This window comes from Mytilus trossulus, unplaced genomic scaffold (assembly GCF_036588685.1).
Source record: "Mytilus trossulus isolate FHL-02 unplaced genomic scaffold, PNRI_Mtr1.1.1.hap1 h1tg000103l__unscaffolded, whole genome shotgun sequence".
Lineage (NCBI taxonomy): Eukaryota > Metazoa > Mollusca > Bivalvia > Mytilida > Mytilidae > Mytilus > Mytilus trossulus.
Genome location: NW_026963296.1, coordinates 3,044,874 through 3,061,343, shown reverse-complemented (window position 1 = coordinate 3,061,343; position 16,470 = coordinate 3,044,874). Strand labels below are relative to the sequence as shown.

At 31.4% G+C, this 16,470-nt stretch overlaps 1 protein-coding gene across 1 annotated transcript in view; it reads left to right on the top strand.

The window, feature by feature from the left end:
- Positions 1–1,760: 1,760 nt before the first annotated feature.
- The window catches only part of LOC134699914 (uncharacterized), a 72,996-nt gene continuing 58,286 nt past the window's right edge, over positions 1,761–16,470 (top strand). The window contains exons 1-5 of the mRNA XM_063561311.1: positions 1,761–1,778; positions 4,073–4,156; positions 14,013–14,111; positions 14,501–14,599; positions 15,058–15,165. Of these exons, the coding sequence (XP_063417381.1) occupies positions 1,761–1,778; positions 4,073–4,156; positions 14,013–14,111; positions 14,501–14,599; positions 15,058–15,165 (408 nt within the window). The remainder of the gene's footprint in view (positions 1,779–4,072; positions 4,157–14,012; positions 14,112–14,500; positions 14,600–15,057; positions 15,166–16,470) is intronic.

The window sequence follows — 16,470 nt, the reverse complement described above, 5'->3', positions numbered from 1 at the left end:
TTAGCAATTTTTGTTTCGGCTGAGCAGCTTTTCCGTTTGTCAATAGTTTGAAATTTTACAACACTCATTGTACAACAATAATTTTCATGTAAGTTTCTTGGCTCTTATGATTTTATGGAATGATCATTTATGATTCAGTAAATATGTTACCTCAATCAATTGCATGCAGCGACACAGATCTATTTGTCTTGTTTGAAGTTATGGTTCCACAGCATAGGCTAGTGCCATTTTTGAAAAGAGCTTTTAGTTAAGGACCAAGCAACAACCTAAAATATGGCAATATAACACACCATTACATTATTCTTACTTTACTTCTCATAGTTTTAAATTAGTGTGGGCCCAATGGTCAGGAACCTTTCATTTCTGTGAGAGAACCTTTGAATTTTGGAAAACAAAGGTCCATGGCCTACAATCCGTTACATTAGTACTTATTTTAGGACCATTGCATTTCTTGAGGAGGGCCTTTCACTCGAAACTTCAAATGGTCCAGGACTTAACATATTTTTAGGCAAATTGTAAAACTTACTTATAGCTTCAATCCTGTAAATACATTAAGTATGTTAAGAGGGAGGGGGTATCTGTGATCATTTTATTATATAAAAATAAGGAAATGTGGTATGATAAACAACGATACAATTATTCCTAGACTATAGGACAAAGATATAAACAATGACAGGTTGTCCAACAGCCTTCAACAATGAATAAAACCCAAACCATATAACCATAAGGAAGTGTGGTTAGATAAACAATGATACAATTATTTTTAGATCAAAGGACAAAGATATAAACAATTACAGGTCGTCCAACAGCCTTCAACAATGAGCAAAACCCATGCCATATAATAATTAGGAGTTGTAGTATGATTAACAATGATGCAATTATTCCTAGACGATAGGACAAAGATATAAACAATTTCATGCTGTCCAACAGCCTTCGACAATGAGCAAAACCCATACCATATGATAATAAGGAGGTGTGGTATGATTAACAATTATACCATTATTCCTAGACCATAGGACACAGTTATAAACAATTACAGGTTGTCCAACAGCCTACAACAATGAGCAAAACCCATGCCATATAATCATCTATAAATAGCCTTGGTATGATAAAATGTGAAACATTTCAAAAGAAAAATCCACTGCTGAAAACAACAATGAAGTAAAACTAGTAACTTGTAGTTTTACACTGTTTCACTGTACACTATTTTTAACTAGTAACTTGTAGTTTTACACAACTTCTAACTACATCCACTACGTTATTGGACAGGCTCATACAGAATAAAAAAACAGTTGAATTTAATTTGACTGTTCTAGTCGATTATTGATAGTGTTTTAAGAAACTGTTAATTGATATTTGTTATGTGTGTCTTAAAGCTGGTAAAAGAAAACTTTTGACATTCTTAGACCTGGGAAAGTGAAATAGATGTTCTGGTGTTCCATGGAAAGAGTCACATCCTGCTTGTAGAATACATTTGTACATCATTTACAAATGTAGGTATGTTATCCAATCTTCAAGGTTTTTAGTTCAGTTCATTAACTTCTAATAGTGCAGTCTTATTGCCAGAAAAGTTGAGATAAATCACTGTTTCAATGCTATTATTATTTAATTAAAATTAGTATCTAAAAATATTAGGTCAGTATATTACATCCAATAATGATCATGTATTTTTAATTGACAGTAACTATAATACATGTACCTCAATAATAACTCAACAGTATATATCAAATATAAGTTTTCTTTTCTATTTTTAGGATATAATGGAGGATTGGAATGAGGTAAGATTTATCTAATAGTCTCCTTGTGTGGTTTTGTTCCCCATTATTGTACAATTAGATACAAGTAAGTGGTAATTTGAGATAAAAACAAGTAGAATTCTAGGCGAACTACAAAACTACTTTTTTACGAAGAAAACAGATCAAACAAACAAGAACAAAACTGGGACAAAGCAAGGTGACTCACAACATTTGACCAACTAAGGTGTTGCTAATAACTATAGCAGATATCGTCTTAATTGTCTTATCTTCTACTCATTACACGGGTGACACTTGATTGCCTTATCTTCTACTCATTACATGGGTCACACTTGATCATCTTATCTTCTACTCATTACATAGGTGACACTTGATCATCTTATCTTCTACTCATTACATAGGTGACACTTGATCATCTTATCTTCTACTCATTACATGGGTCACACTTGATTGTGTTATCTTCTACTCATATAAACACGGGTGACACTAATTTTTCTTATCTTCTACTGATAAAAAGGGTGACACTTAATCGACTTATCTTCTACTCATTACATGGGTGACACTTAATTGTCTTATCTTCTATTCATAAAAAGGGTGACACTATTTTTTCTTATCTTCTACTCATAAAAAGGGTGACACCTAATCGACTTATCTTCTACTCATTACACGGGTGACACCTAATCGACTTATCTTCTACTCATTACACGGGTGACACTTGATGGTCTTATTTTCTACTCATTATGAGAGTGACACTTGATCGACCTATCTTCTACTCATTACACGGGTGACACTTAATTGTCTTATCTTATACTCAATTCACAGTTGACACTTGCACACATGCAGATTTCCTAGTAACTTTAATATACATGTATACTCTGTAAAATTCTTTCCAGTAGTAGACAGTGTATTATTTATGTAGTACCTTCAGAATCCTTGATTACAATGTCAAATATGTAACCCTTAAGTCTATACAGTTATTAGTAAAAATATTGGACAATTTTTCAAAATAAAAAATAAACAATACAGAAGTTCTCTCCCCTTGCCTTTGTTCAGTACATGTAAGTTAAATAAGACATATCTTTTTTTATGGTATAAAGTGCCGACTGATACAACCCACCTTTTAAAAGGTTTTTGTTCTTGTTAGGTTACAGTCTCATTACTTTATTATAACCCACATCTGCATTTATTCAGTCTACATACAATAAGGTTACAGTCTCATTACTTAATTATAACCCACATCTACATTTATTCAGTCTACATACAATAAGGTTACAGTCTCATTACTTAATTATAGCCCATATCTACATTTATTCAGTCTACATACAATAAGGTTACAGTCTCATTACTTAATTATAACCCATATCTACATTTATTCAGTCTACATACAATTAGGTTACAGTCTCATTACTTAATTATAACCCACATCTACATTTATTCAGTGTACATACAATTAGGTTACAGTCTCATTACTTTATTATAACCCATATCTACATTTATTCAGTCTACATACAATTAGGTTTCAGTCTCATTTCTTTATTATAACCCACATCTACATTTATTCAGTCTACATACAATTAGGTTACAGTCTCATTACCTAATTATAACCCACATCTACATTTATTCAGTCTTCATACAATTAGGTTACAGTCTCATTACTTAATTATAACCCACATCTACATTTATTCAGTCTTCATACAATTAGGTTACAGTCTCATTACTTTATTATAACCCATATCTACATTTATTCAGTCTACATACAATTAGGTTACAGTCTCATTACGTTATTATAACCCACATCTGCATGTATTCAGTTTTCATACATTTATATGATTTTCTCTTTAAGTAAGTATAAAAGAGAGATTTCTACTATCTGATATAAAAAAAGTCGAGAAAGTACCTAGGGGCAATAAAGGACTGTTGAGAAAGTACCTAGGGGCAATAAAGGACTATGTGAATGAAAAAAATAATCAATAATATTGAGAATGGAAATGGGGAATGTGAATGTCTTAAAAAGTCAAAGTTCCGAAAAACACTACAAAAAAGAAAAATCAAGGATATGCAAAATCTAGTCCATGATTCTTTTAAAAAATATTTCTCAAAGGTACGCAATTTTTGTTTATCTTAAAAATATAAAATGCATAAATTCCAACAATTACATGCTATTTAAAGATTTCCTCTCTGTCTGAAAGTTTTATTAAGGAAGGATACTACTGATTTATGAAGTCATTGCTATACAGAAGAATATATAGTTATTACCTAATTTAACAGCAATTATTTAATACAATTTATTGAATTTAAGATTCATGTTTTACTTACAGAAACTTATTACAGCTGCCCAGAATGGAGATATAGAAGACTTAGAATTAAGTCTACAGAATGGTGCAGACATTGAGTATCAAGGTGTAAGTAAAATAGTCACATTCAAAACCTACTTCATTTAATACTTCATAGAAAAATCATCTTAAGATATGTCGTCTTATGGTACATGTACAATAAAAGTCACAACACTACATGTTACTTAAAAATAGTGTACAGTGGAACAGTGTAAAACTACAAATTACTTCACATACAGTATATTGTACAAATACAATATAAAACGCACAAAATATTACTACAAGTTATTTAAAAATAAAGCACAGAAAAACAGTGTAAAACTAAAAGTTACTTTAAAATACAGGATATTGTATATATACAATATAAAACGCTCAAAATATTACTACAAGTTACTTCAAAATATAGCACAGTAAAACAGTATAAAACTAAAAGTTACTTAAAAATAAACAACAGTAAAACAGTATTACACATAAACACACGACAACAATTAACCTTAGAACATAACCATAACATAACATAGAAAATAACAGATTGTACATACGTAGTTAAAAACATACAACTGCAAATTACTTCAGAACAGAACAGATTGAACACCAGCAGTATAAATCACACAACTACAAATTATTTCATAACATAACAGATTGTACATAAGCAGTATAAAACACACAACTACAAGTTACTTCAGAACATTATAGACTACATTAGAACATAACCATAAAATAACATAGAACATAACAGCTTGAACATAACTAATTAAAAACATACAACTGCAAGTACTTTTAAAACAGAACATGTTGCATATAAGCAGTTACTTCAGAACAGAACAGATTGTACACCAGTAGTATAGAACACACAACTACAAGTTACTTCAGAACATAACAGATTGTACACCAGCAGTATAAATCACACAACTACAAATTATTTCATAACATAACAGATTGTACACCAGCAGTATAAAACACACAACTGCAAGTTCCTTCAGAACATAACAGATTGTACATAAGCAGTATAAAACACACAACTACAAGTTACTTCAGAACATAACAGATTGTACATCAGCAGTATAAATCACACAACTGCAAGTTACTTCATAACATAACAGATTGTACACCAGCAGTATAAAACACATAACTACAAGTTACTTCAGAACATAACAGATTGTACACCAACAGTATAAAACACAGAACTACAAATTATTTCATAACATGACAGATTGTACACCAGCAGTATAAAACACACAACTGCAAGTTCCTTCAGAACATAACAGATTGTACATAAGCAGTATATAACATACAACTACAAATTACTTAAGAACATAACAGATTGTACACCAGCAGTATAAAAACACAACTACAAATTACTTCAGAACATAACAGATTTTACACCAGCAGTATATAACACACAACCACAAATTACTTCAGAACATAACAGATTGTACACCAGCAGTATATAACACACAACTACAAATAACTTAAGAACATAACAGATTGTACACCAGCAGTATAGAACACACATCCACAAGTTACTTTATAACATAACAGATTGTACACCAGCAGTAGAACATACCAGATTGTACACCAGTAGTATAAAACACACAACTACAAGTTACTTCAGAACATAACAGATTCTACACCAGCAGTATAAATCACACAACTACAAATTATTTCATAACATAACAGATTGTACACCAGCAGTATAAAACACACAACTGCAAGTTCCTTCAGAACATAACAGATTGTACATAAGCAGTATAAAACACACAACTACAAGTTACTTCAGAACATAACAGATTGTACACCAGCAGTATAAATCACACAACTGCAAATTACTTCAGAACATAACAGATTTACCAACAGTAGTATACAACACACAACTAGAAATTACTGCACAACATAACAGATTGTACACCAGCAGTATATAACACACAACTACAAGTTTATTCAGAACATAATATTGTACATAAGCAGTATAAAACACACAACAAGAAGTAACTTCAGAACATAACAAATTTTTCATAAGCAGTATAAACATACAGCTTCAAATTACTTAAGAACATAACAGATTGTACACCAGCAGTATAGAACACACAACCACAAGTTACTTCATAACATAACATATTTTACACCAGCAGTATAGAACACACAACTACAAATTACTTCAGAACATAACAGATTTTACACCAGCAGTATAGAACACACAACTACAAATTACTTCAGAACATAACAGATTGTACACCAGCAGTATATAACACACAACTATAAATTACTTCAGAACATAACAGATTGTACACTAGCAGTATAGAACACATAACTGCAAGATACTTCAGAACCTAACAGATTTTACACCAGCAGTATAGAACACACAACTACAAATTATTTCAGAACATAACAGATTTTACACCAGCAGTATAAAACACACAACTACAAATTACTTCAGAACATAACAGATTGTACATCAGCAGTATAGAACACACAACTACAAATTACTGCAGAACATAACAGATTTAACAACAGCAGTATACAACACACAACTACAAATTACTGCACAACATAACAGATTGTACACCAGCAGTATATAACACACAACTACAAGTTTCTTCAGAACATAATATTGTACATAAGCAGTATAAAACACACAACAAGAAGTAACTTCAGAACATAACAAATTTTTCATAAGCAGTATAAACATACAGCTTCAAATTACTTAAGAACATAACAGATTGTACACCAGCAGTATAGAACACACAACCACAAGTTACTTCATAACATAACATATTTTACACCAGCAGTATAGAACACACAACTACAAATTACTTCAGAACATAACAGATTTTACACCAGCAGTATAGAACACACAACTACAAATAACTTCAGAACATAACAGATTGTACACCAGCAGTATATAACACACAACTATAAATTACTTCAGAACATAACAGATTGTACACTAGCAGTATAGAACACATAACTGCAAGATACTTCAGAACCTAACAGATTTTACACCAGCAGTATAGAACACACAACTACAAATTATTTCAGAACATAACAGATTTTACACCAACAGTATAAAACACACAACTACAAATTACTTCAGAACATAACAGATTGTACATCAGCAGTATAGAACACACAACTACAAATTACTTCAGAACATCATAGATTTTACAACAGCAGTATACAACACACAACTACAAATTACTGCAGAACATAACAGATTGTACACCAGCAGTATAAAACACACAACTACAAGTTTCTACAGAACATAATATTGTACATAAGCAGTATAAAACACACAACAAGAAGTAACTTCAGAACATAACAAATTTTTCATAAACTGTATGAACATACAGCTTCAAATTACTTACGAACATAACAGATTGTACACCAGCAGTATAGAACACACAACCACAAGTTACTTAAGAACAACAGATTGTACACCAGCAGTATAGAACACACAACCACAAGTAACTTCATAACATAACAGATTGTACATCAGCAGTATAGAACACACAACTACAAATTACTTCAGAACATAACAGATTTAACACCAGCAGTATATAACACACAACTACAAATTACTTCAGAACATAACAGATTGTACACCAGCAGTATATAACACACAACTACAAATTACTTCTGAACATAACAGATTGTACACCAGCAGTATAAAAACACAACTACAAATTACTTCAGAACATAACAGATTGTACAACAGCAGTATATAACACACAACTACAAATTACTTAAGAACATAACAGATTGTACACCAGCAGTATAGAACACACAACTGCAAATTACTTCAGAACATGACAAATTGTACACCAGCAGTATAAAATACACAACCACAAGTTACTTAAGAACATAACAGATTGTACACTAGCAGTATAGAACACACAACCACAAGTTACTTCATAACATAACAGATTGTACATCAGCAGTATAGAACACACAACTACAAATTACTTCAGAACATAACAGATTTAACACCAGCAGTATATAACACACAACTACAAATTACTTCAGAACATAACAGATTGTACACCAGCAGTATATAACACACAACTACAAATTACTTCAGAACATAACAGATTGTACACCAGCAGTACAAAAACACAACTACAAATTACTTCAGAACATAACAGATTGTACAACAGCAGTATAGAACACACAACTACAAATTACTTACGAACATAACAGATTGTACACCAGCAGTATAGAACACACAACCACAAGTTACTTAAGAACATAACAGATTGTACACCAGCAGTATAGAACACACAACCACAAGTTACTTCATAACATAACATATTTTACACCAGCAGTATAGAACACACAACTACAAATTACTTCAGAACATAACAGATTTTACACCAGCAGTATAGAACACACAACTACAAATAACTTCAGAACATAACAGATTGTACACCAGCAGTATATAACACACAACTATAAATTACTTCAGAACATAACAGATTGTACACTAGCAGTATAGAACACATAACTGCAAGATACTTCAGAACCTAACAGATTTTACACCAGCAGTATAGAACACACAACTACAAATTATTTCAGAACATAACAGATTTTACACCAACAGTATAAAACACACAACTACAAATTACTTCAGAACATAACAGATTGTACATCAGCAGTATAGAACACACAACTACAAATTACTTCAGAACATCATAGATTTTACAACAGCAGTATACAACACACAACTACAAATTACTGCAGAACATAACAGATTGTACACCAGCAGTATAAAACACACAACTACAAGTTTCTACAGAACATAATATTGTACATAAGCAGTATAAAACACACAACAAGAAGTAACTTCAGAACATAACAAATTTTTCATAAACTGTATGAACATACAGCTTCAAATTACTTACGAACATAACAGATTGTACACCAGCAGTATAGAACACACAACCACAAGTTACTTAAGAACAACAGATTGTACACCAGCAGTATAGAACACACAACCACAAGTAACTTCATAACATAACAGATTGTACATCAGCAGTATAGAACACACAACTACAAATTACTTCAGAACATAACAGATTTAACACCAGCAGTATATAACACACAACTACAAATTACTTCAGAACATAACAGATTGTACACCAGCAGTATATAACACACAACTACAAATTACTTCTGAACATAACAGATTGTACACCAGCAGTATAAAAACACAACTACAAATTACTTCAGAACATAACAGATTGTACAACAGCAGTATATAACACACAACTACAAATTACTTAAGAACATAACAGATTGTACACCAGCAGTATAGAACACACAACTGCAAATTACTTCAGAACATGACAAATTGTACACCAGCAGTATAAAATACACAACCACAAGTTACTTAAGAACATAACAGATTGTACACTAGCAGTATAGAACACACAACCACAAGTTACTTCATAACATAACAGATTGTACATCAGCAGTATAGAACACACAACTACAAATTACTTCAGAACATAACAGATTTAACACCAGCAGTATATAACACACAACTACAAATTACTTCAGAACATAACAGATTGTACACCAGCAGTATATAACACACAACTACAAATTACTTCAGAACATAACAGATTGTACACCAGCAGTACAAAAACACAACTACAAATTACTTCAGAACATAACAGATTGTACAACAGCAGTATAGAACACACAACTACAAATTACTTACGAACATAACAGATTGTACACCAGCAGTATAGAACACACAACCACAAGTTACTTAAGAACATAACAGATTGTACACCAGCAGTATAGAACACACAACCACAAGTTACTTCATAACATAACATATTTTACACCAGCAGTATAGAACACACAACTACAAATTACTTCAGAACATAACAGATTTTACACCAGCAGTATAGAACACACAACTACAAATAACTTCAGAACATAACAGATTGTACACCAGCAGTATATAACACACAACTATAAATTACTTCAGAACATAACAGATTGTACACTAGCAGTATAGAACACATAACTGCAAGATACTTCAGAACCTAACAGATTTTACACCAGCAGTATAGAACACACAACTACAAATTATTTCAGAACATAACAGATTTTACACCAACAGTATAAAACACACAACTACAAATTACTTCAGAACATAACAGATTGTACATCAGCAGTATAGAACACACAACTACAAATTACTTCAGAACATCATAGATTTTACAACAGCAGTATACAACACACAACTACAAATTACTGCAGAACATAACAGATTGTACACCAGCAGTATAAAACACACAACTACAAGTTTCTACAGAACATAATATTGTACATAAGCAGTATAAAACACACAACAAGAAGTAACTTCAGAACATAACAAATTTTTCATAAACTGTATGAACATACAGCTTCAAATTACTTACGAACATAACAGATTGTACACCAGCAGTATAGAACACACAACCACAAGTTACTTAAGAACAACAGATTGTACACCAGCAGTATAGAACACACAACCACAAGTAACTTCATAACATAACAGATTGTACATCAGCAGTATAGAACACACAACTACAAATTACTTCAGAACATAACAGATTTAACACCAGCAGTATATAACACACAACTACAAATTACTTCAGAACATAACAGATTGTACACCAGCAGTATATAACACACAACTACAAATTACTTCAGAACATAACAGATTGTACACCAGCAGTATAAAAACACAACTACAAATTACTTCAGAACATAACAGATTGTACAACAGCAGTATATAACACACAACTACAAATTACTTAAGAACATAACAGATTGTACACCAGCAGTATAGAACACACAACTGCAAATTACTTCAGAACATGACAAATTGTACACCAGCAGTATAAAATACACAACCACAAGTTACTTAAGAACATAACAGATTGTACACTAGCAGTATAGAACACACAACCACAAGTTACTTCATAACATAACAGATTGTACATCAGCAGTATAGAACACACAACTACAAATTACTTCAGAACATAACAGATTTAACACCAGCAGTATATAACACACAACTACAAATTACTTCAGAACATAACAGATTGTACACCAGCAGTATATAACACACAACTACAAATTACTTCAGAACATAACAGATTGTACACCAGCAGTACAAAAACACAACTACAAATTACTTCAGAACATAACAGATTGTACAACAGCAGTATAGAACACACAACTACAAATTACTTACGAAAATAACAGATTGTACACCAGCAGTATAGAACACACAACCACAAGTTACTTAAGAACATAACAGATTGTACACCAGCAGTATAGAACACACAACCACAAGTTACTTCATAACATAACAGATTGTACAACAGCAGTATATAACACACAACTACAAATTACTTAAGAACATAACAGATTGCACACCAGCAGTATATAACACACAACTACAAATTACTTAAGAACATAACAGATTTAACACCAGCAGTATAGAACTCACAACTACAAGTTACTTCATAACATAACAGATTGTACAACAGCAGTATATAACACACAACTACAAATTACTTAAGAACATAACAGATTGCACACCAGCAGTATATAACACACAACTACAAATTACTTCAGAACATAACAGATTGTACACCAACAGTATAGAACACACAACTGCGATTTACTTTAGAACAGAATAGATTGTACACCAGCAGTATTAAATACACAACTGCAAGTTACTTCAGAACATAACATATTTTACACCAGCAGTATAGAGCACACAACTACAAATTACTTCAGAACATAACAGATTTTACACCAGCAGTATAGAACACACAACTACAAATTACTTCAGAACATAAAAGATTGTACACCAGCAGTATATAACACACAACTGAAAGTTACTTTAGAACATAACAGATTGTACACCAGCAGGATAAAACACACAACTGAAAGTTACTTTAGAACAGAACAGATTGTACATAAATAGTATAAAACACACAACTACAAGTTACTTCAGAACATAACAAATTGTACACCAGCAGGATAAAACACACAACTGAAAGTTACTTTAGAACAGAACAGATTGTACATAAATAGTATAAAACACACAACTACAAGTTACTTCAGAACATAACAGATTGTACACCAGCAGTATAAAACACACAACCACAAGTTACTTCAGAACATAGCAGATTGTACACCAGCAGTATAAAACACACAACTACAAGTTTCTTCAGAACATAACATTGGACATAAGTAGTATAAAACACACAAGAAGTTACTTCAGAACATACCAAATTTTACATCAGCAGTATAAACATACCGCTTCAAGTTACTCCAGAACATAACAGATTGTAAATGAGCAGTATAAAACACACAACTACAAGTTACTTCAGAACATAACAGATTATACATGTGTAGTATAAAACACATAACTACATGTTACTTCAGAACATAATATAAAAATATATCTGTATGGAAACTGATATTTATATCAATATACTGAATTTGATATTAAATCAAAATCTGTTTTTAATTTAACAGTTTTAGTGAGAGAAAAAAAAATGCATAAAGGTATTTTTTTTAATAATTGTTTTTGTTTGTTTTGAATTATAGTTGATAAAGTTCTTACTTTGAATATTTACAAAAACAATTTTTACACCAAGGTTTTACAGTGGATGTAAAACAAATATCACACATGTATGTTATTGCTTCACTTTGACCACATTCCTTCATCTATTCAAAATTATGTTGTTAATTAGACAGGTTTAATGGACAACAAATATTTGTAAGAATTATATAAAGTGGGGTCTCATTTTGTTCGTCTCCTCGTGCTAAATCAGGAAATGTAACTTTTTTTCATATTTCTTTGAAAAAGTTACTTTTTAAAAAATTGATCATTATTCTGAATCATGTTAATCAGACAGATTTAATCATTATATCAACAAATACTTGTTAGAATTATATAAAGTGAGATGTCATTTTACTCAGAGATTTGTAATGAATCCATTGATGTAAATATTTTATTCATTTCTTAAAAAAAAACAAAAAAAAATTAACATGACAGTTCTGATGGAAGTTTGACATCTCACAAAAAAAACATGTTGTTTATTTAGTGTTTATATAGAATATAAATACAAGTGTGACTGGTCATTGTATTCAGTTTTGACCACTGATTCATGTGATATATATTTAGTTTATATTTATTACACAACATTGTCCAGTTTATCAGACAAGTTTTGATGTCAGTTGTATTATTCCAGGTGTTAGGACAGACAGCATTAATGAGGGCTGCCGAGGGTGGACACCTGGAGATCTGTAGACTCCTCATTGATACAGGATGTAAGATCGACATCACAAATGTATGTTATCTACTTAGTCTGATCACATTACTATTAATCTACACAAAATCATGTTGTTAATTAGACAGCTTTAATGAACAAATATTTGTAAGAATCATATAAAGTGGGGTCTCATTTTACTCATATTATTGTTCTGAATCAGAAAAGATTACTCTTTTTTAAGTTTCTTTAAAAAAAATATTTTATTAAAATGAATAATTATACTGAATCTACATTAAATCCTGTTAATCAGACAGTTTTAATAAACAAATATTTGTACCAATCATATAAAGTGGGGTCTCATTTTGCTTGTTTTGTTCTACTGAATCCATTGATATAATTTTTTTACACATTTCTTGAAAAAGATATTTTTTTAAGATATCAGGTTTAATGGAAGTTTTGACATTTCACAACAAAACATGTTTATTTATAGTTTATATACAATATAAATACAAGTGTGACTGGTCATTGTATTCAGTTTTGACCACTGATTCATGTGATATATATTTAGTTTATATTTATTACACAACATTGTCCAGTTTATCAGACAAGTTTTGATGTCAGTTGTATTATTCCAGGTTAGTGGATGGTCAGCATTAATGTGGGCTGCCAGGAGAGGACACCTGGAGATCTGTCGTCTCCTCATTGGTAGAGGATGTAAGATCGACATCACACAAGTATGTTATCTACTTAGTCTGATCACATTACTATTAATCTACACTAAATCATGTTGTTAATCAGACAGTTTTAATGAACAAATATGTGTAAGAATCATATAAAGTGGGGTCTCATTTTACTTGTTTTGTTCTACTGAATCCATTGATATAATTATTTTACACATTTCTTGAAAAAAATATTTTTTTAAGATATCAGGTTTAATGGAAGTTTTGCCATTTCACAACAAAACATGTTTATTTATTGTGTATAGACAATATAAATACAAGTGTGACTGGTCATTTTATTCAGTTTTGACCACTGATTCATGTGATATATATTTTGTTTATATTTATTACACAACATTGTCCAGTTTATCAGACAAGTTTTGATGTCAGTTGTATTATTCCAGGGAGATGGAGAGACAGCATTAATGTGGGCTGCCTACAGAGGACACCTGGAGATCTGTAGACTCCTCATTGATAGAGGATGTAAGATCGACATCATAGCAGTATGTTATCTACTTAGTCTGATCACATTACTATTAATCTACACTAAATCATGTTGTTAATTAGACAGTTTTAATGAACAAATATGTGTAAGAATCATATAAAGTGGGGTCTCATTTTACTTGTTTTGTTCTACTGAATCCATTGATATAATTATTTTACACATTTCTTGAAAAAAATATTTTTTTAAGATATCAGGTTTAATGGAAGTTTTGACATTTCACAACAAAACATGTTTATTTGTTGTTTATATACAATATAAATACAAGTGTGACTGGTCATTGTATTCAGTTTTGACCACTGATTCATGTGATATATATTGTGTTTATATTTATTACACAACAATGTCCAGTTTATCAGACAAGTTTTGATGTCAGTTGTAGGATATGTTGTATATTATTGATATTGACAACAAAGTATTGTACATTATATAGTTACATGTTATCTGGTTATATTATAGAGAGATGGAAGAACAGCTTTACATTATGCTGCACAGTTTGGACATCTACAGATCACAAGATATCTGGTAGAACAAGGAGGTGCCAGTCCCTTGGTTACAACACATAAGGTAATATTTTATAGTATATGACCAGTGTTCAACTATTAAGTAATGAATCATTAAAATTATGTATGAGATATGTTTGGTCAAATGGATTTTTTTTCAAGGCTATAGTTGAAAATCATATGATTATTTAAATTGGACTTAAAATATGAAAATGTTTTATAGACTTGGATGGCTAAATTTTACTATAAAACACATGAACATAATATTTTTACCAAAATCTCCCAACATCTAATGCTTTTAATTAGACCACTTGAACATTTTGGGTGATTAGTTATACCAGAAATGTTTATTTTTATTCAAAAATGTGTATGGATAAACAATAAGATTGGACTAAAACCAGTTTAAATAAACTGTCAAACAACAATCTGCTGTCTTGACAATTATAACAAAATTATTAATTGGTATCAAAATATTCTAAGCAATGCGTTCATCGTGTTTTTAATGTTTAAACAGATGCAAACAAAGACTTGAGGTGGGAGATGACAGATAATTTTTTGAATCAAGAAATTAACTAGACAATATTTATATGATTCAAAAGAGGAGAAATAAAAATTGGCTATTTATTTCATATTATTGGCAGTTTCAAAAAATTTAGTTTAATTATTTGAAATAGATACTCATATGACAACTGCAAATTTCTTCAAATTCCTGTTTTCATATTTGTTAATTTCCTTATTTATACAATATCAATGTAAACACTAAAAACCATGAAATACTGTAAAATAACAATATACAGATATAGGAGGGTGTGGATTCAGTATTCATGTATAAGGAGGGTGTGGATTGGGAACAGATATAGGACAGTGTGGATGGGGTATACATATATAGGAGGGTGTGGATGGAGTATACAGAAATAGGAGGGTGTGGATAGGGTATACAGATATAGGAGGGTGTAAATAGGGTATACAGACATAGGAGGGAATGGATAGTGTATACAGACATAGGAGGGTGTGGATAGTGTATACATACATAGGCGGGTGTGGATAGGGTATACATATATAGGAGGGTGTGGATAGGGTATACAGACAGGAGGGTGTGGATAGGGTATACAGACATAGTAAGGTGTGGATAGGGTATACAGACATAGGAGGGAATGGATAGTGTATACATACATAGGAGGGTGTGGATAGGGTATACAGATATAGGAGAGTGTGGATAGGGTATACAGAAATAGAAGGGTGTGGATAGGGTATACAGACAGGAGGGTGTGGATAGGGTATACAGACAGGAGGGTGTGGATGGGGTATACAGATATAGGAGGGTGTGGATAGGGTATACAGATATAGGAGGGTGTGGATGGGGTATACA